This window comes from Eubalaena glacialis, chromosome 2 (genome assembly GCF_028564815.1).
Source record: "Eubalaena glacialis isolate mEubGla1 chromosome 2, mEubGla1.1.hap2.+ XY, whole genome shotgun sequence".
Taxonomy (NCBI): domain Eukaryota; kingdom Metazoa; phylum Chordata; class Mammalia; order Artiodactyla; family Balaenidae; genus Eubalaena; species Eubalaena glacialis.
Window position 1 is genome coordinate 180,067,086 of NC_083717.1, and position 20,361 is coordinate 180,087,446.

At 44.9% G+C, this 20,361-nt stretch overlaps 1 protein-coding gene across 1 annotated transcript in view; it reads right to left on the minus strand.

The window, feature by feature from the left end:
• Window positions 1-6,068: 6,068 nt before the first annotated feature.
• KCNK10 (potassium two pore domain channel subfamily K member 10) overlaps window positions 6,069-20,361 on the minus strand; it is a 133,912-nt gene continuing 119,619 nt past the window's right edge. Inside the window, exons 5-7 of the mRNA XM_061182787.1 lie at window positions 12,624-12,810; window positions 8,514-8,656; window positions 6,069-6,689 (exon numbers count right to left, since the gene is read on the minus strand). Coding sequence (XP_061038770.1) covers window positions 6,069-6,689; window positions 8,514-8,656; window positions 12,624-12,810 — 951 coding nt within the window. The remainder of the gene's footprint in view (window positions 6,690-8,513; window positions 8,657-12,623; window positions 12,811-20,361) is intronic.

Sequence of the window (20,361 nt, forward strand, 5' to 3'; positions counted from 1 at the left end):
TGAGCCTCAAAGTCTGCATCTACAAAATGAAGAAACCCAACTTGTTTCGTTTGGAAGACCAAATGGCATGTTTGTAAACTGCCTAGCAGAGTACCTGGTAGGTAATAGGTGCTCAAAAATGGTGGGCTTTTTATCTCCACCCATCATGACAAGCCCATGCTTGGTGGACGCATAGCAAGGGCAAAATCAAATACAGCTTGAAGTGTTGGCACCCAAGGAGTTGTCCATTTTATACTGGCAGACTTGTCACAATGTCCAAATTCAGTGTTTCACCTAGAAAATGTGACATGCTGTCCAACCCCCAGCAACATGCAATCAGGATCAGATAAAAATAGGGAGGTGAAAGTAAATGCGCAGTAACCATACTGGGTCAAGATTCCTCTTCTTGGGTTGCTGTGGGCTCCCCCGCCCGCAAGACAGCAAGTTTCCATCAGCTCTGCCCCGATGAATGCCAGCCAGGCAAGCAGCCTGTCCCCAGACGACCTGCGGTCCTGAGTATAGCTCCCAACCCAGCCACTATGAACCACGTTTGGCCCACAAAAGAAAGGAAAACAGGAGAGACATTGGATTGGATCTTCCAGAAGGTCTTTGTTGCAGTTTTCTCCATCATTGAAAAAAAAATTACATCATCAAATAAAGACAATAGCAGCACAGCTTATTGAAATGTTACAAGCAAAGTTGTTTTTGTACTTTTCCTAAGAACATTACGAAATTCCCTCCTCCCCCGACCCTGCATTATTTTCTGTAAAATGCCTTTTTTTTTTTTAAAGCACCATGAAATCCTACAGAGAGAAAAATAGGTAAAACACCTCCACACGTGGGTTCATCGTTGTCACAGGGTCCCCTGCCTATGACTCTGGGATGGGTAAGAGACCAGAGGCTGGCATGTGGGTTGGTTTGCGTATCGCTTCTAGGCACCCGTGCACGTTCTCACTTCAAGCCCTGATGGCAGAGTGGAGGCTTCCCAGTTGTCCCGGACAGCGCGAGACCGTTGTATAGATGGAGTGGGAGTGCTCTCAAGGAGTTTTTTGGTTTTTTGTAATGCACAGGGAACTATTTGAGATTTTTCACTTAAGAACTGAGAACAGAAAGATTCCAAATCTCTTAGGCACCTGTGAAAACGATCACGTTCGGTAAAATCAGAGACACCTCTTATTTCTCCTCATTGCCACTGCACCGATGTCACATGACTTGGGGACCGCCCTGGGAGGACTGAGGTTTCCGTGGACTGTGGGTGGGGTGGTGAAGTAAGTACAAAGCAGCTGGCTCCTCATGCAAGGACAGAGGCTGGGACTTTATTTACAGCCCTGGAATCAGCACGCTATTCCAGTGTTTCCATACGCCGATTTCACAGCACCCACGAAGCCAAAGTAAAGTCACCTGTGTTTCAGAGCGTTGCCATCTGTATTTTCTAAGGCCATTACTAGCTCTTACACTCTGCCACCAAGAGTCCCCTCTGCTCACGCAGCCACTGTCTGCACACAGTTGCATCGTAACTGTGAGAAAGAATATCACCCTCCCCCCTTAAAACATTAGTGGGATGCAGGAAGCAGAGACATGAAATGCAGTACTGGCTTTTTGTTATTTTTTTTTTTTAGAGAGTCTCTGCATGTTTGTTTGTTTTCCTGTGCCTTTCCTGTGGTTCAGAAACCATAGTGCACATTGGAATGGTCTACATTCTTACCCAGTACAGTGAGTAAAAATCTGCCCTACCCAAATTCTGGCCACATTCTCACTAACCCCCAAAACTAAGCATACAAATACATAAGCAGCATCGACAATCGACTCAGCCAAGAAGTATCATCTCAGAGGGAGGCAAGGGTGGTTTGCTAACGTCTGGTACAGCTAGGACTTTCAACATAGAACAGTCCTCACAGAACCCAAAGCAGCCATTTCCTGTGTGTGTGTGTGTGTGTGTGTGTGTGTGTGTGTGTGTGTGTGTGTAGGGGTCTGAGTAAGAAATGTCCGTCTATAGTATATGAATTCATAAAGTAATCAAAGGTAAACTTTACTACAATTGACTGCAAATAATCACAGCTTAAAATTCTTTAGTCTTAACACCATGCAAAAAATGCCCATATGGCATGAGTCCCCTAGGTGACAGTGTGCTGTAAGGTGACAGAGTGAGTCTACACAGGGCACGGACCTAATGTGGATACCAGGCTCCCAAATACATCTGGTCTCCATCAATCACCAAGAAAACAAATCCCAAAGGGCAAGAGACTAAGCTCTCATCTTCGCCTAAAATGAGTGGGGCCCGTTAGTCAGTGTTTACAAACCCAGGTAGTAATGTTCTTAATAAACTTAATTAACTCATGGACCAGGGAGTGTTTGGTCAGTGAACTGCAGAACTAAAAGGGACCTTAACGATTAGCTGTGTTCCACTCCCTTGATGTGCTGATGAGGTAACAGAGATATAGGCAAGGGGCCAGAGGGGCCCAAGATCACAGTCTGGGACTGGGGAGCACAGACAAACAGTCGCAGTCACCTTAGCTGTAGGTCGGGGACACCCCTACCTACACACACGTAAGGCCCTTCCCCAAAAGTGATAAAGTCCTAGAGTCACTATTGGGTTAGGACTGGGCATTGAGCTGAAGTCTCTCCAAATTGTCCCTTGGTTCTCACCAGATCCGTTGTGGAGGAAAAAGTCAATACCCAATTACCAGGAGAAACAACAGACCCTGCGCGCTGAAGTTACTGCCCCTGTGCTCTATCCGTGTGCAAAATCAAAACGTTTTCTCCAGGTTGATGGTGGGGTGGGGAGTGCAGGTTGGAAGGATGGGGCTGTGCCGATGTATGTAGAATTTGTAGCAGCTTTGCCTTATCCACGCAAATTCTACGTGTTACTTGGCCCCATCTTAAGAAGGTAACTTTCAAGCAACTCCGAAACAACTGGTCTCCCCCCACATCTTAGCTTGTACACACGAAGTGAAGTCTCAGCTTCTCCTCTGGAGAGTGCGTTACAGCTTGTCAAACTCTCTGCCCACAGAGCTAATGGATCAATCTCCACAAAGGATGGGCTCTTCTTCGACTTTATTCATCAGGGCCTCGGCCCCATCTGTACTTGGGGAACTCCCAGGCAAGGGCTATTTTCGATCCCTCCATATTACTGTGATTTGACTCGTCTGGGCGAGCATTTACACACACACCAACGCCTGTTCTGTTTGGTAAAGTGTGCAGCTTAGAGCTTTGAATTGTTTTATTCCAGCTGTATGCCGAGTTCCTGCAGGATAAGCAAGTAAAGTGCAAAAGCGTGCTTTCAAAGGGCATTCTTAACAATACAGAAAGGATGCCACCTAGAGCATTCCCAGAACTAAAACCAAAATAATGTCCAATAAGCATCTGCAAGGGCAACTCGTTAGGCCATGTTTACACAAAGACCTCATACCGTCTTGGTAGTAAAGATCTTCTCCCCACCTCTGTATGCTGTGTCCATGAAACTAGAAAGACACACATGCTCACACAAACACACGCACACTCACATTCACAAGGGTGCATGACATGGACACTGTAGCAAAGTCAAAAGCAGACTTTGGTCAGATAGACTTTGAAATACCAGCTCCACCACCTTCTTGCTATGTGCTCTTAGGTAAGTTACTCACTTAGCTTCCCTGAGCCTCTGTGTCTTCATCTGTATAATGGGTTTGCAAACACTTCCCGGAGAGTATTGCTGGGCGGTTTCAGTGAGCCCATGCCCATAAAGTGCCTCATCTAGAGTCTGGCCCATGGAAGCCACTGGATACAAGACAGGGAGGCCGCTTGGCCAGATTTGCCTATAGGGTCTAGAATTTTAACCCACTATTATAAAGAAGGTACCAAGTAACAGAGGGTGGAAACCCAAATGAATGAGATCCTTGGACAGTTTAACCAGGAAGCTTTTAACTTGACAGAATAAGAAAGTCCCAGTTATCTACCAATTTCTTAAAACACATTTTATGTCAGGCTGGAATGATTCCCATAGTAAGAACCAACACCCACACCCGCATATACATCGTTTTCCAAGTGTCTATTTATTACTATGTGGACACAGGATGTCACCAGTGAGCCACAGCCCCATGGAGGCGTAAACGGAAATCGACCTCGGACAGGAGGGGTCTCATCAAACTTGATTCTTATTTGGCTCCTTCCCAAAAGCAATGCCAAAACTTTAAATAGAGCTTAAAATGGGGGGGGGGGGGCGGGGGGCAGGAGGGCTGCATGTGCTCTAGACAAGGGAGAGCTGTGCATTTTGGGGAAATGGGCAGGAAGAGGTCTGCCGTGGTTCCAGTAGTCAAGGATGTGGTGGGTATAATTTTCCCTGCAAGTCCAGAAAGCATTAGATGGTTTCTGGAAGTCTCTGCTAGTCCTGTGATCTTGTGATAAATCTATCCTGTGTATTAGTTATGTGACATCTGCAAACAGTGGCACCGAGCCTGGGAGGCCCATAACCAGCAACTTCCCAGTGTTGCCAGGTCCAAATGCTTAAGTGTGTGGCACAAATAGCTAAGTTTGAACCAGTATAATGGCCAGCCAACTCTGAAAAAGGCTGAGGCACACACAGGATGGTTGGCCTAGTACATGTTTTTCCCTTTCTGATAAAAATTCACTTAGAATCTTCCTCTCCAAACCTATGACTCGCCACTCCCCCCTTTCCTTCACTGGATGTTCTAACCTCATGGAACAATCATAATTATCACCACTTGTTGGTTACTGTTTGCCTAGAAACAATCAATCCCAGTGGTGATCCAATTTTAGTGACTAGCAGGTGCGAGGAGAGAAAGGAGCAAAGGAAAATAAGTGATGCTTTCGGAATAAAGGAACACCCACACATGAAAGTGAAATCTTTCAAATACTTCTTTTAAGTATTATTTTTTTTAAATGGCAATAATGGCACTTAAGCTGCAAGCAATGAAAACAATTCCATCTCCTTGTACAAGGGTTGGTTGAGGGATTAATTTTCCTTTTGTTTGCAGATAGCAAGATTAGGCCTCGGGTCACTATGTCTACCCTAAGACACCCAAAGGGACAAGAAGCCCTGAGATGGAATGATGCCATGGTCCTCCTTGGTGTGTCTCAGACATGCAGGATGTCTATAAAAATTTAGGATCAGCTAGACAGAACAGCAAGCCGCCGGCATCATGCAAGGCAATAGTTTTGGTATTTTTCCCCCTCTTATCAAAACAAATTGTAACAGAAGTTCCACTGGAAAAGTGAACATGAACGTTTCAAAAGCCAGTTTATTTTCACCATTGCACTCACTGAGGAAGATGCATGATTTTTGCCTGTAACCATGCAGCGACTGAGGCTGAGTGTTCACCAATGCTTGCAAGTTCTTTTGGACTACCTGCCCCTGTGAGAAAGACAAAATTCAGTAGGCTTCTGTCATTGGTTAAGGTAATATCCACAGTGTGATATGTTTGTGATGTTTTTTTCTTTTGTAATGAGGAAAGCAATTGCACCTTTTAATATGTGTGCTCTGATCTGCTTCCAACAAATTCCAGGTGCTCCCGGGTCCCAAGGACATTCATTTGGAGCTTAGAAAGGCTAGGTATGCACTGAACGGTTTGTATCAAAACTGGAGCTCAGAGCAACATTCCAAAATGTCCACTCTAACCCAAGTTACAAGTACCACTTCACCCCCCAATCCAGTCCCCTTCTGTGTGCGCACATATCACGAACGGTAGGTTCAGGAAATGACTCCATTTAAAAGACACACCTGTTCCTTTCAGACGGCTGGTCTAAGGAATAGCTGCCCTTTTCTACCCGCCATAGCGGGGCGGCGCTTCACTGGGGCACAGCATCGCCTGGACGTGCCCTCGACCTCTGCGGCCGTGACCTCCTATGCCTGCGAAGGCTCCCTGGGTGTCCTGCGGTCGGTCGCGATGGAAAGAGAAGTCCTTGTTCTTTGATTCCTTTTGGCAGAGCAAGCTTTCTCAGTCGTTTATGGCACAGTGAAATAGACTCTTCGATGCTATGTAATTTCGGACTAACGAGAAGTCTTGTTTAAGGCACGTGTCTCAGGGTGAATTAAAAAAAAGACAACAAAAACAAAACCCACAACGCTCGGTCCAGTCCAGTGTCCTTACCGTTTAGCTTCTGCCTTCAAGTAACGCGTTGTCCTCGCGCTCCCTGTCTTTGGTGTCGGCGGGGACCACGCCATTCTCCATCTCGGCCTGCGGCTGGATGCAGTCCGTCAGCACGGCCGTGCTGGAGTGGTCCGGGTTGCACACCTTTTCCGCCTCCTCCTCTTTCTTCTCCTCATCCAGGGAGTAGTTCCGGAAGGTCCTGTAGATCTTCTGAACATCCTCGGGCAAGGTCCTTCTGATGTCCTTGTTCTTCCTCTTGGTGAGTCTGGAGGTGGACCCGAACTTGTTGATGATGTTGTCCTCGGAGGCTCCCTGCCCGTGTTTGCTGAGCTGCTCGGAGCCCTGCAGGCGCAGGTTGTTGGGCCGGTTGTTGATGCTGTCCTGGGACGAGGCCTTGAAGCGGCCCGCGTCCAGCGCGGCGAACACGGAGCGCTTCTCCGGGGAGAGCATGTCGAGCGAGTGTGCCCTCTGGTCCAGGCCCAGGCGCCGGCGCTCCATGCTGCGGAGGGTGGCCGCCCGCTGCAGCTTGTCGTGGATCTCCACGCTCAGCCGCCGCCGCGTCTCCCGGAACTCCGCCGTCACGTTGGCCTTCCACTCGGCCGCGTGCGCCTTGATTTCACCCACCTGGCGGAGAGACGGGAAAACAGCCGCGCGCTGAGGCATTTCCGCTCCGCCCCAGGCGCGCAGCCCTCGGGGGTCCCCGCGGGAAGGAGGCCGGGGCGGGGCCGCATGGCCCAGCGGGGAGGGCCGGGATGCTGCCTCTGGGCTCGCCCTTCCTGCCGCCTAGACACCCACCTCCGAATGGCTCGGGTCTAACGTGGCTCGGGAAGGCACACCTGCTGGGGAACCCGACGCAAGCTTGAGATCTGGAGACCGTGACTGAGGGAGAGGCGTTTGGCATTCTGGGGCAGAGGTCACTGTTTGGAGTCGGACAGGCCTGAGTTCCCGTTGTTTCCGCCCCCTTTTTAATCGTCTGGCCTCGTTCCTCCAGCATAACTCCGGGGCGGTCGTGCCTAGCTCACCGGGTTTTTTCCTGTTACGTGAGGCAGGCATGCATCTAGCTTGTTCAGCAGACACAAAGCAGGTGTTCAGCAGGTCCTTTGCCCTTCCCTGTCCCTCCACGATCGATCTCTATCTGGGTAAGGTGACCCACCTGTCCCAGTTAGCCTGGGAATGTCCCGCTTTTAAAAGGGAAAGTCCTCAGTCCTGGGCACACTGGTCAAGGTGGTCACCCTATATCCGGGCCGTGCTATGGCCTTGTGCTAACCCTGGTTTAAGAAGACCCTCCAGGGCACATGGTAACCAAATTTCCAGGGTCAAGGTGCAGGAAGGGGGCGTGTTCTGCCAAAGCCCACGGAACACACTACCTTAGAGTGAAGTTTTGCGTGAGGATCAATCCCAAATCTCTGGACTCTTTTTCAGCAGGGCTATTAGTTAAAGTCTCATGCTTTCCTGTACAGATGAGTAACTCGGATTTTTGCATTGAGGAACGTCAGTGTTTATGTTGTGGCTTTCTCTTTTGTTATAGCTGATTTTCAGCAGGTCAGTTAGCTATCTGGGGAATCAGACTGGAGAGTGCATTGACATGACTTATTCAAGCCAGGAAAATTAAAGCACTGCCCCCAGGAGTGATCTGGGAGACGTCTCCATTCAACAACGCTCTCCTGGGGCCTTCCACATCAAATGACCGCGTTCTGGGAAGGGAACAGTCACTCTTAAAGAGGCTGCCCCTCTTTGTGTTTCTTTGGGTTTTATCTCCTTTCCTTTCTTTAGCACTTTCCTTCTCTTTACTTTGCCCTCCTTCTTTCTTATTTCTTTTCCTCTCTTTCCAGATGAACTACGTGGACATTTTTTTTAAAAAACAGAATCTACCTTTCCTCCTTATGCCTTCCTTTTCTTGCCTCTGTGTAGGTTTCCATGCACATTTATTTGAGGAAGGAAAGGCTGTGTGCCCCTGGCCACAGAGATATACTTGTTTCTACAGATCTGACAACCAAGAGGGGGCATAAGTGTAAGGGACCCCTTGAGTTCACTTCCCCATGGCCAGCCACAGTTCAATAACTTCAGTCTCATACGGAATTGAGAAAAATTCACATATTTGCTGACTGGGGACAATTGCACACCTCCCTCAACTGTAATCTACCTCTGCTATGTTTGTTTGTTTTTCTTTTCATTTCTTTTTTAAAAATAAGTTGTTGTTTACTAGTCTTTCCAGAAGCTGTGGGCTGGTGGGTCATCAGATTTTCGCACCTGCCAAAAAAGGATCCAGAAATAACTGCTGTTCCATTTAGCCTGGCATTTAAAACAATTCCAGGATTCAAAACAAGGATGCCTAGGAGCCCTCCATTTAGTAGGACACAGTCTAGCCCACAGAATAGAGATAGGTAATTCTTAACACGAGCTTATCTGATCTGAGGAACATTCATAGAATCTGGAAGGGGGTCCTACCTCTTCTTTTGTCTTTTTGGACAGAACCCGTAGCCAGTCTCCGATCATACTGAGGACAGCTGCAAAGTAGGCAAGGCCAACAAGGATCCAAAACCACACTAGGGGCTTATACCACTCCCGGTAATTGATGCCAGCGTTTCCCCCTGAAAACAACCAAACGTTACTTTAACCAGGATCTAGCATATGGTCTTCGCAGAGCAAACATATCCCAGTCTGTGTAGCAGAAATGTTGTCCATCACCATCTAACAGCTACTAGGCTTGCTGTAATACACAATGTGACATCGGTGGGATGGCAAGGAAAAGACGTGTCTCTTCCCTAAAGTAGCCTGACCTGTGGCTTAACTTCCTCTGAATCTTGACCACTAACCATAATACTCGTAAGAAAAAATATTCAGTGGCCAACTTGATCCACCTAGTCTAAACCTGAGCTTGACGATGAATGACTTGAATTAGAGGACAACAGAGCAGGCCCAGTTGTCAAGTTTTTCTTAAACTGCCTTAAATTTAATAAAAATAAAATATCATTAAATAATCCTGAATGGTTTGGAACTCTTTGAACCATTTCCTTCTTAAGCACACATGCATTTACCAAGAGATGAGTAGATATATGGAAGTAATATTAGACTTAATGGTATTCCTGAGACTCGGACCCAAGCAATAGTGCTAACCAAGGGGTGGTGTTTACATGATGCTAATCCATAGGGTCAGTTAGACTGAGCAATTCGAATCACCGTGCTAGAACAAAAAGGGACCTTCAAGGCCAGCTAGTTCAATCCCTTTACAAATAGGGATTACAGTAAAAATCCATCAGACCAAATTGACTAGTTGCCTGACTGCATTGACTGGCTGTCCCATTGAAAGGACCAGTCATTATTCCAAGTAATTAGCCTATTTATTCTAAGGCCTCCTACAGGCACTGCCTAAGGTAGCCATGCAAAAGGGATTCCAAGCCCAGCCCCCTCTCCTAAAGAAGTAAGGAGGCGCCATGAAATAACTACCAGCCTTGCTCTCACTCTGTGAGATGTCGTTGCCCACTGAAGCAGGCAGGTGGCCATTTCTAAGACAACCAACTTGAGCCATGGATTGGTAATTACGGTACCACATGGTGAGTGATCACTGGACTTTCCCACTGGGGCATGTTTGTAACCTCATCTAGCATCCTTGAATCCATACTGAGCTCTTATGGTATCAAGAATACCTCCCAAAGGCAGCTGGGCAGACACTGTGGCTTGTGGCTCTTTTCGGGGTGACCAAACCCACTTTGCAACGCCGCCCGCGAGGTCTCCATAGCTACAGCCACTTCTTAAAATTAGAATTCCAAATTTTGCTAAAGGGCTCTGTGGCAAACCCCCCTCGGTTTGGTGTAGCTGCCTTGTTTTTCCCTCTCAGGCAACTCTCCCTGCTCAGCTTTCTCTAGGATACAGTTGGAGTTTCTGCAACATTAAGTGGGTTTTGAGGTTCATTTCATCTCTGCGCTAGGCTAGAGAACTCTGCAGCTTTCTCCTTGGAGCTATCTAAAAATAAATATTTACCTTCACAAGTCACCATCACCCAAAAAAGATTGTCACTAGGGCGCGCTAGCGAACAAGGCTGCCTGTTCCTTTATCAGCTGCTAGCCTGGAATGCAGAACTCAGTGTGTGCTCCCAGTCAGGGTCCAAAATGCTTGTAATGTTGTTAGACTGTCCTAAAGTGAGTCAGCTACAAAATAAACCAGCACTTGATCCTGCATGGTGATCGATGTTCTGATCGATATTTCTGAACTGATGCCCTGTCAAATCACAGCAACGATCAGCTCTTGTTAATGTATCTTTTTAAATGACGGGCATCCTTCCCTTTTGCTCTTAAAAGTATTGCCAAAAGGTTGTGACACCCTTCCAGTGTTCTAAGGCATGCATTCTTCAGACTGGTCTATGTAAGCCCTGGAAACTGCAGTTTAGAAGGGCCTGGTCCAATTGCAGTCAGCACCGTGAATTATAGAAGACCCGAGTCTGCAGAGACTTCAGGATGAAGGAAATATGGCTCTGTAATCTGCGGTGAGTAAGGGAATTAAAACAGTGCTATGCAGGGAACCCTGCTCAATATTCTGTAATAACCTAAGTGGGAAAAGAATTTGAAAAAGAATAGATACATGTATATGTATAACTGAATCACTTTGCTGTACACCTGAAACTAACACAACATTGTTAATCAACTCTGCTCCAATATAAAATAAAAACTAAAAGAAAAAAAAAGAAAGGTACTCTGTGGGAGACATACTTACAGGTACAACCACCGTTATCAAAAACCCATGGGGAAAACATGTCCATTTTCTCTCACCCAGTTACAACAAAAACAGACTTTAAAACATTCCAACAATTCTACATGTTTATCTGTAGATTTGCCCATTTGCTCCATTAAAATCTTCCATTGTTAAAGATCATTAAAAAAAAAAAAAAAACAGTGCTAGTGGCAGTCACACCCTTACCAGGTAAGTAAACATCAGGTCAAGTGTGCTGGTGTGTGCTACGTGGTCACAGCCCATGGTGGCTCATAAGGATAAATAATAAATTTAAATCACAAGTAATTTTTTAAATCTCATATTCCCAAGGCTGTGCTGTTTGTGCCCCAGATGAACAGATTGACAGATGGAACTGAGCGCTTGGTTAGAGAGCAGGGTTTACCATAAGTGCCCTCCAGAAGACAGTCCTCCAGACAGGCCAGTGTTAGCACAGGGGGCTGTGCAGTACAACAGAGTGCAAATGATGCTTTGGGGGACTTAAAGATGTTGGTGAGATAGCTCTAGGATTGGGATAGCTCTGGGATTGGAACCTCAGCTGAGTTTTCCCACCGTGCAGCTATGGATGATGCTAAGGAATTAACCAGACAGTGGTCCTCTTACTTTCCTCATTTCTCTGTGTGGTGTCTTTCCAGAGCTTCAGGCCTCTCGTCAAATGGCATCAAGTGACCTCTTGCCCAAGCTGAGGGGCTGCACAATGGTTGAGCACTGTGCATGAGGAAAGATTGGTGGCGTCCCAGGCCTCGGGCTCTTTGTAAACAATTTTTAATCACTTTGACTTTGCAGTTCTTAGTCCTTAGCCAATAAAAAGGAAGAAAAAATTAAAACTGCTCTTTCTACAAAGTGGACTTCAGTCTTCATCTTCCCAGTTGGAATAGCTACAAAATCACTCCAGAATTAACCTGGAGATACCCATGCACCTGCTGACCAGCCTTCACATCCTCTCCAGAATTTGCTGTTTTCCAGATTCCGGGAGAGGAGATCCCTGTCCTCTATAAATGTATAACTTATGATAGAGTTGCTTGGTCAGAGTGTTCACTTCTTGAAGTAGAAAATGATCAACTCTCTGACCACCTAGAACTATTCCATTAGGAAAGAGAAGGATGGCCTCCTCCTTCTATTCCTGCCTTCCTACCACACTCGGAAAGTGGTACACGTAAGAAGTCAGATCTGATCTCAATTTTCAAGCTCCCAGTCCCTAGCTGAATTTGATGGTGGTTTTCTTTTGCTTCCTTAAGCACAGTTCATTGGCATTTATTTTTACAATGAAGGCTATTTCTCCTATATACATTCATGCAGAATCCATTATAATATTATATTCCCTCGGGGCGGTTTTCAGTTCCTGGTAGTCACCTGAGTCTTAAGTCTTGCATCCGGACATGCCCAGGACAACTTTTGCAGAGACAGTGGCTCTCACCTCAGCGTCAGGCAGCTTAATCTGCAGATCACTGCAGACTAAACTCTATGCTAATTTCTCCAGAGTTTCATATTTGCCACTTGCTAATACAGCCTTTATCAGTTGATTCAAGGAGCCTTAATACAATTCAGAAGTCCAAAATCCAAAGAGAAATTCATTTCACTCATAATTCATATGGTGATAAGGGCAATCTGCAACCTGGGGAGGGAGAGGCTGGCTTCCTTTCAAGGCAGCAGCCTGCTGCTGTTTACATCGCACAGGACCACGGGTCTGAAACAAGCCTGTGCACAGCAGCAGTGATGCTGAGCCTTTTTCATTTGCTTCTCCCGCATCTTTTCTCATGGTTTGGAAAAGCACTGCCAACAGAATATTTTCCCCACCAGGGACCTGGTAACTGGGATGCCCAGGGTGCTTACCTGCCACAAAATCACCAAAGCCAACCGTGGTGAGAGTGACCACCACAAAGTAAATGGACTCCAGGGCCGTCCACCCCTCAATGTATTTGAAAATGACGGCGGGGATTGTCACAAACACAACACAGCCGGCCAAGATGAACAGGATAGTTGAGATGACCCGGATCTTGGTCTGACTCACTTGCTTTTTCTAAAGAACAGCGAAAGAGAAAGAAAGATAGGCAAGTCAGCTCCATCACCCTGGATTCGGAAGACAGAGGTAGAGAAGAAAACATCAGTGGCTTTGAACCTCTCTTTGGTCATGGGCAGTTTTGTGAGAATCTGATGAAAGCTGTGGACCCTCTCCTAGACAAATGCACATTCAGAAGTTTTCAGGGGGTCTAGGGGTCCTTGGGCAAGAAACCCCACTTAGCTTGGGGTTTAGCAAAAGAATCATGCCCATGGAGTCCAGAGATAGACTGGAGGCACACTGGTGTCCTATTGAATGGCACTCAAGACAACACTGGCATTGCATCTAAACTGAATAATCCCTTAAGGTCTTCTCAAAGCTCCCAATTTGCCATTAGAGGCTGTCATCAGGGGACCCTAGCACCATTACTCAACCAAAGCCACATACCATCATAAATATATATTTAACATCAGAGTGCCTGGACCTTTGTACATTGCCTAGATTGAGTTTCTGCAAAAGTACACATTTACGTCGTGGAAATCCTCACCATGTGATCTCTTTTCTAGTCGTTGCCTTCCGGTAACTTAGAGAGCAGAGAACCTCCAGAGTACCGAGAGAACTTTGCATTCATACACCTCATTTTACAGATGCAAAAAGAAGCCAACAAGGGTAAGGAGCTTGTATAAAATGCTGCTAATTAAGGGCAGAGCCAAGATGCGAATTCTGGTGTGATCTCAGTGTGGTGCGCAGTGATGGAAACCGACTTTCAAGTTACTCAATGATTCACCAGTTCAAAGTTGCCAGAGTGCTCCCCTAAGGAAAGAAACCAGACTACCCTCCGTGAAGAATAGGCCTTCCTGATTCCCCTCTAGGAAGGAAGACTGAGAATAAAAACTTGTCACTGAGCGATCTTGTTACTGTCCAGGAATTCCTAAACTTTCATCCCAGCAGGGTCACATCAGCCAGGTTTCCCAGGACAGAAATGGTCAAGAGAGATTCTTCTACGATCAACCACTCAGCTCGACCAGGAAATGCTAGCCAAGGCGATGACTAGGTCTCCAAGATAGGAAGGTTGATGATGATTCTGTTTCCCTTCCTCTCATTCTCCTCTTCCTCCTTGACTTATGGAGACAAACATCAGTAGCACCTCTTCACTGGAAAACGCCAAGGGACAAAAGAGCTGGAAAAGGAGTGGAGAGGCTGCTCTTCTCTGTAATCATGCCTCAAAACCATCCGTCCCACCTGCCTGGGGTCCTGAGTCCCAGGCATGTTCAAGACGGCAGAATGGAATGGGCAGGTAAATGATAGGAATAGTGGAGAATATTTATTTGCACAAATCTCAATCAGCACTATTTACACTCCAGTTCCTGGATCAGTATATTGCCCTAAATATTCGTAGGAAAAGCTAAAGACATACAATCCTTTATAAAAAGGAGTCAAGTTCTCTAACTCATAAGAGAGTACTCAGTATATAAAGTGGGAACAGGAAAAAATAAATTGATCCATGCTTTTATATAGTTCCCTCCCCATCTCCTCAGAAAAGCCATCAGAAAAAAAAAAAAAGATAATTTATTGATATTTTTGAAACTGCATATGAAAATACCATTTTTCCACAAATGCAAGTACTGTGACAAGATAAATTACCTGAGAACCACAAGGAATGTTTTACCCATTTCATGAATTTCCAAATAGGATATTATAGAACTTTGAGGGGGCAGTTAAGGCCCCTCTGAGAATCCAGGAAATTGTTATTATTAGCCTAGCTTTGTTTGTAAACATGTACAAAACTCCAAAGCCCAGAAAGAGATTTTTACCATAGATCATTAAGTTAATCTAATTGCCGGCAATGGGAACATCATTTTCTCCCTCAGTAAATCGTCCTCCTCAAATGCATAATGAAATTAAAGTGAATTAAATGTTTGTGAGACACTAGTTAAGTCAGAAATTAGGATGCGAATGCAACTGCAATCCAAATGAGGTTGAGATTGGCAAAAGAGAGCAGCATGTACGGAGGAAGCTGGAGACATTCCCAGGCTCCAGGAGGTGGGCAGAAGGGAAGATGGCACCGGACAGCATTTGTTTGGTAGAGGAGAGGAAGGTGTGTAACAAAGGCTAGATGGTGGAGTCTTAATTGCATTATCTGTTGGAGAGTTTATTTGCAAGGTAAACATTTCACCACTTCTCACTGCCCAAGCCAACCAACATGTCCCTGGGCTGCTTCCTCCAGACATCCTAGGGTGATGCTCAGAGAATCCTTGGAGAATTTAGTCATCAGAGTATTTTAGGAACTTACAAAATCAAGTGTCTTGCATGTGCGTGCGTGTGTGTAGGTGTATGAAATCGCGTATACCCATACTTCACTATAAAAGGAAGAAATATGGGTGTAAGATTTTGGCAATATCTGTTATTCTGGATACTCATGTTTTTGCTGCCCTCTAGACACTTAAAAAAAAAAAAAAAAAGAACAGTTGCCTTAATTGAACATTTGAAACTGTAGCTTTCAAGCTGGAACCACAAACACGTCATCCAGTGATCTCTGGGCTTCTTACCCTCATTAGCTCTGCACCCATTCACTACTACGGTAAAATGGTGTTTAAGAACTTGGCGTCTAGGGGCAGCCTGCTTGAGACACATCCCATCCCTGCTGCTAAATGACTGAGTGACCTTGGGCAAGATTCTCAATTTTTCTGTGCATCAGTTTCTTCCTCTAAAAATGGAGGTAAGAGAATCCACCTCATAGGATTGTTCGGAAGATTAAATAAGTGTGTAAAAGCTCAGCGCACTGCCTGCTAAATGCTTGATGATTGTTAGCAATCATCTTTGATGTAAAAGTTCAAGGCTTTCCTTAAATGTGGACATTCCCGGATTTAATGTTGCCCTTTGCTACTGAGGAATGGTCCCTCACATCTGGCTTAAGATAATCTTTGTTTAGCTTCAGGTGGTCACTGCTGGTTTTCCCTTCCTGGATAGATATAATTACCTCCTTTTCAATAAGAAAAAAGTCCTCATTCTCCCTTGGTTCCTTTGTGCTGACTCGGGACTGAGCTCTGAGACAGTCTCAGCTCACAATCTTGGAAGTTTTTTTATTTGCCTTTTAATTAATTTCCCCCAAGTTTTTCATCATCCTTGTGAAACTGACAAGAATTGCCTATAATGGTTGTGGTGTCAGGAACCAGCTGCAGAGGGTCCCTGAAAGGCACAGCCCCTGGGTTCCTTGACCCACCCCCTAACTCCCCCACCACTTAGGGAGTCAAGCTGTGTTTCCATGGTGGGGTTGCTAGGCAAAATCCCATTGCTTATTTACCAGTAGGCAGAGCAGCTAGCAAAAAGCTTTGTGAGAGCCCAGATCTGACTGAGCTAATGTGTTTTTAGGCTAACAAAACTGTTATCTGGGAAGAGATGGTTTGATACAATATTTGGGCAGAAGTGATAGAATAGTTGTACATATCTATCCAAATCTTGTTTTCACACTTTTTTGATTAGAATAGATGATGTGGTTTTTCCTTCTCCTTATGCAAATGGTATCATGCAATACTATTTCCCGCGTCCGATTGGCACTAACTGTAGGAATTTTTGAGGAACTCAAACCACACCTCCTGTACAGTTCTTTTAGTTGTCAAAATTATGTGCAATTGTTCCAAAGAGCAAAATACATTTCATAAATAGGAGGCAGGGGAGCCAGCTCTAAGAGCTCTCCTTTGAGAGAGGATTCATGTGCTGACAATTCTGGTAGTGTTTACTTGTTTCAGACCTCAGAGGGCTAAGCCACACATCCAGTTCTCATCAAGCATAGTGGTCTTCCCCTGTTTGTTTACTTCCACAATCTTATTTTAGAGAACAAGTATACTTCTATTCATTTGTGGGCTATTTCTTTTTTGATTTTTTACCCCTCTCTAATATCTATTCTTCTTTTCACTTTTATGAGATTTCTTAGAATTCTGAGATTAGCAATCCAGATTGTTGTGTATGGCTGAGAAACTGTTTATTTGCTGTGATTTTTAGCCAGGACATTGGGGATTTTATTCAATAATAAAGACACTGCAATAAAACCCTAGGACAGGAGCTAGACATGCAGACCTCTAGTTTATGGTTCAGTTTTGTTTTGTTGAAATGCAAACACATCACCATGGTAATACAATTGAACTGAGAATGATTTCTCAAAATGGAAAGATAATAGGAGCTGCCTCACAAAAGAGGTGACTTTATTTTCTGATACTATTACGTTTTTCACAAAGATTTCTTTTTTAAAAGTCCAATTCTAACTAGTGGCTTCAACATCACAACGAATAGCCGCCGTGTAGTACCAGCAATTCTATGAACTATGAGGAGAGCTGTTAAACACCATTTGCCTATAATCTCCATGGCAGAGATACTATAAACACACATTAGTAAGAATCGTGCAGTAAAATCTCCGTGGAGCCTACTGAAAATGTCCTACTCAAAAGCAGGATAGTATCTATACCAAAAAAAAAAAAAAAAAAAAGTTATATCTAACATCTGACTCTGAGCCACGTTGCAGCATCCAACAGATTTTTGGCCAGTTCAGTGCTTTGCTGGTATGGCCATGCAAAGTTTTTGAAAAAGCTTTTGGTGTATACAATTAAATTGTTTTTATCACTGAAATGCCAACATAGGTGCACCTGGGATGAAGAAAAATTAAAATCCAGAAATAATCATAATTCTCAGCTGTTCCACTCCAGGAACAGTTTAATTAAAATCTTTGAAAGTTTTCTGTTCAAAAATTCCGTGGCTTTTAACATTTGAAGATAATTCTCTATTGGAACACAAGATTTTTTTGCACTTAAAATTCAACCAGGTAATTCATTCAGCACATAATTATTAAGAACCTTTTACATGTCAGGGGTTGTTCTAGTTGCAAGGGACACAGGAGTTAAAAAGAGAGAAAGTTCCTTCCTCATGCACACGAAGTCTAGTTGGCTGGGGCGGGGTGGGAACATCTGAGTCTTTGGCCAAAAACAGTCTTTGTGGCGCTGTCCATGGTGCCCAGCCCTGGTCTGACCATTGAAGGCAAAGTTATTACCTAATGACATCCCAGTGATTAAAAATATCACCTGGTAGAGAAGAAAGGAATATTCTTGTAACTATTGTAAGTGGAATACAAAAGTGTGCCACCTGTAATAGAAGATGTTTGGATCTTTGTTAGCTAAGCACTCAGAAACTATGTCCCAGAAATCAGAACAACACATAAGTGATCACACCAATGGAGGAAACACCCAGCTGTAACCGTGGCTGAAGAATGTTCCTTCTCTTTAATTGAGGTATGAAAGGCAGGCCCATGGTAAGGAGAGGAGGATGGGGACACCTCCCGATGAGCCACATCAAAAGAATAACTCCTGGCAATCCTGATAGATGCCACACCCAGCTGCTCACCTATCCAAATTCTAAATTTATTTTACCCAGATTTCAGCAGCAACATGAACAATGTTCCCACCCAAAAATGCCCTCTCCACCATCATACACACAAGCATATAATAATAATACTACAGTAACTAGGCTACAGACAGCTGAAAGGTAGACTCACTCTTCTCCCTCCCTTTGCTAACGAGGGTTCAAGGTCATAGTTCATTGGCCAAACAGTCCACAGCAGTCAAGACACAAGAGCCCCCAAATAGAAAAAGTGTTGCTTCCCATCCCTGCTGCTTTTTCCCTTGTTCATGGGGCTCCACACGCTGTAACACACAGGCCTCTCTCCAGCCTCTGACTCTGATGCAAGAACTGAGAACTCAGCCTCTTCCTCTCTTCTTCCTTTCGGGAACAAGCTGCCCTCAAGAAGTACCCCCTTGTGATCTCCTGTCTAATTCTCAGGTTGTATTAGGAAACCCATTTTTCCACAAATATAAGCCAAATTCTCCAGTGTTGAGGGGACATAGTAACATTAGGTTGGAATCTGTCATCTCCTTTGTCTTATTTCTCAATTGGTACATACCTTGGGTGGGAAAGAGGGGATGCTGTTTATTTGGTTCTTTCAAAGACCCCAATCATCTCAACTCTGTTACCATGTTTTTTCTTAAAATTTTGGCGATAGCTCAGTAATTATTCCACTATGAAGGGGGGAAGGAAGTCAGACCACGTACTGTGGTGCAAGTTCTTTTCAAAGGAAGGTGAATTCTCTTCTTTAGATTGTGGCCCCTCACCAGGAAGGAACACATGTAACAAAAGGGGAAAAGAAAGAGTGAGATTACAGTGGGCCTCCTGCTAAGAATGCTCTCCTAAAAGAAGATAAGGAATTGGGAAAGACAAGTCCTGGCTGGAGCTGTCTAGGAGAGACAAGAACCTTGCCCAGGGTCTGGCGGGGGGGCTTTGGTAGGGGTGGAGTTGGGGAGCAATGATCATAATGCAGCCGCCTAACACACAAGGTAAGTAAAATGCTCACTCGCCCCACTGTGGCTTATCAAGGAGCTCCTTACTCTTTCTCGTCCTTCCTGGCATCTCTTAGCCATGTCACTGTTGACTGGAACCAGCATCTAAGAGCACTCAGGAAGTATGGGAGAGAAGAAAGCCTTCAAATGCCCTCACCTTGGGTATGAGTAGCCCAGAGAGAAGGCATCTGTGAGCTTCTGGTGGGCTTCCTGGAATGACTGTCTATATGTCCAGGAATCAAGATAAGTGACAAACAAGCATGTATTTTCTGTGGCCTTATTTATCTTGCCTGTTGGAAGATTTGAAGAAAGCCCCCAAGATCAGCCAGATTTAGGTCAGCAGCTAAAAAAGCACCTGGATATTATTGAGTCAATCTCTGTAAAAATTCCTGAGTTTTATTGGGGAAGTGGTGAGCAACCCCTTTCCCAATGGTTACACCCTTTCTTTCCTTCTTTCTTTTTAGACAGATATTTGTAATGAAAGCCCATAGGGATGCTCATCCACATAAAACTATAAAGAATAATGAAATAAGCATTAAGAACTCATATAGGGAAAAGATGTGTGAACTACAAGAGAAAAAAAGGCAATGAGAAGCAAGAAAAATTAAGAAAGCCTTTGAGAAGGATGAGCATAATTGAGAAAAAGACTTTGGGGTATAGAAAGCAGAGATGGAACAATGGTTTAAGAATTTTGGGGGGACTTCCCTGGTGGAGTAGTGGTTAAGACTCCGTCTGCCAATGCAGGGGACATGGGTTCAAGCCCTGGTCCGGGAAGATCCCACATGCCGCGGAGCAACTAAGCCCATGCGCCACAACTACTGAGCCCGCGTGCCACAACTACTGAAGCCCGTGCGCCTAGAGCCCATGCCCCGCAGCAAGAGAAGCCACCGCAATGAGACGCCCGCGCACCACAACGAAGAGTAGCCCCCGCTCACCGCAACTAGGGAAAGCCCACGCACAGCAATGAAGACCCAACACAGCCAAAAATAAATAAATAAATAAATTTATTTTTTAAAAAAAAAATTTTTTTTGGAGGTATTAGAAGGCTTTCAGCTGGGCTTGTACCTCTCTGTCTGAGAAACAAAGAAAACAGAAGAGAACGAGATATGCTTGAACTTTTGAGTTAGACTGGAAACAGAGAAGTTTAAACAAGAATGGAACACAGCTTCATAGAAAGTCACCCAGAAGTAAA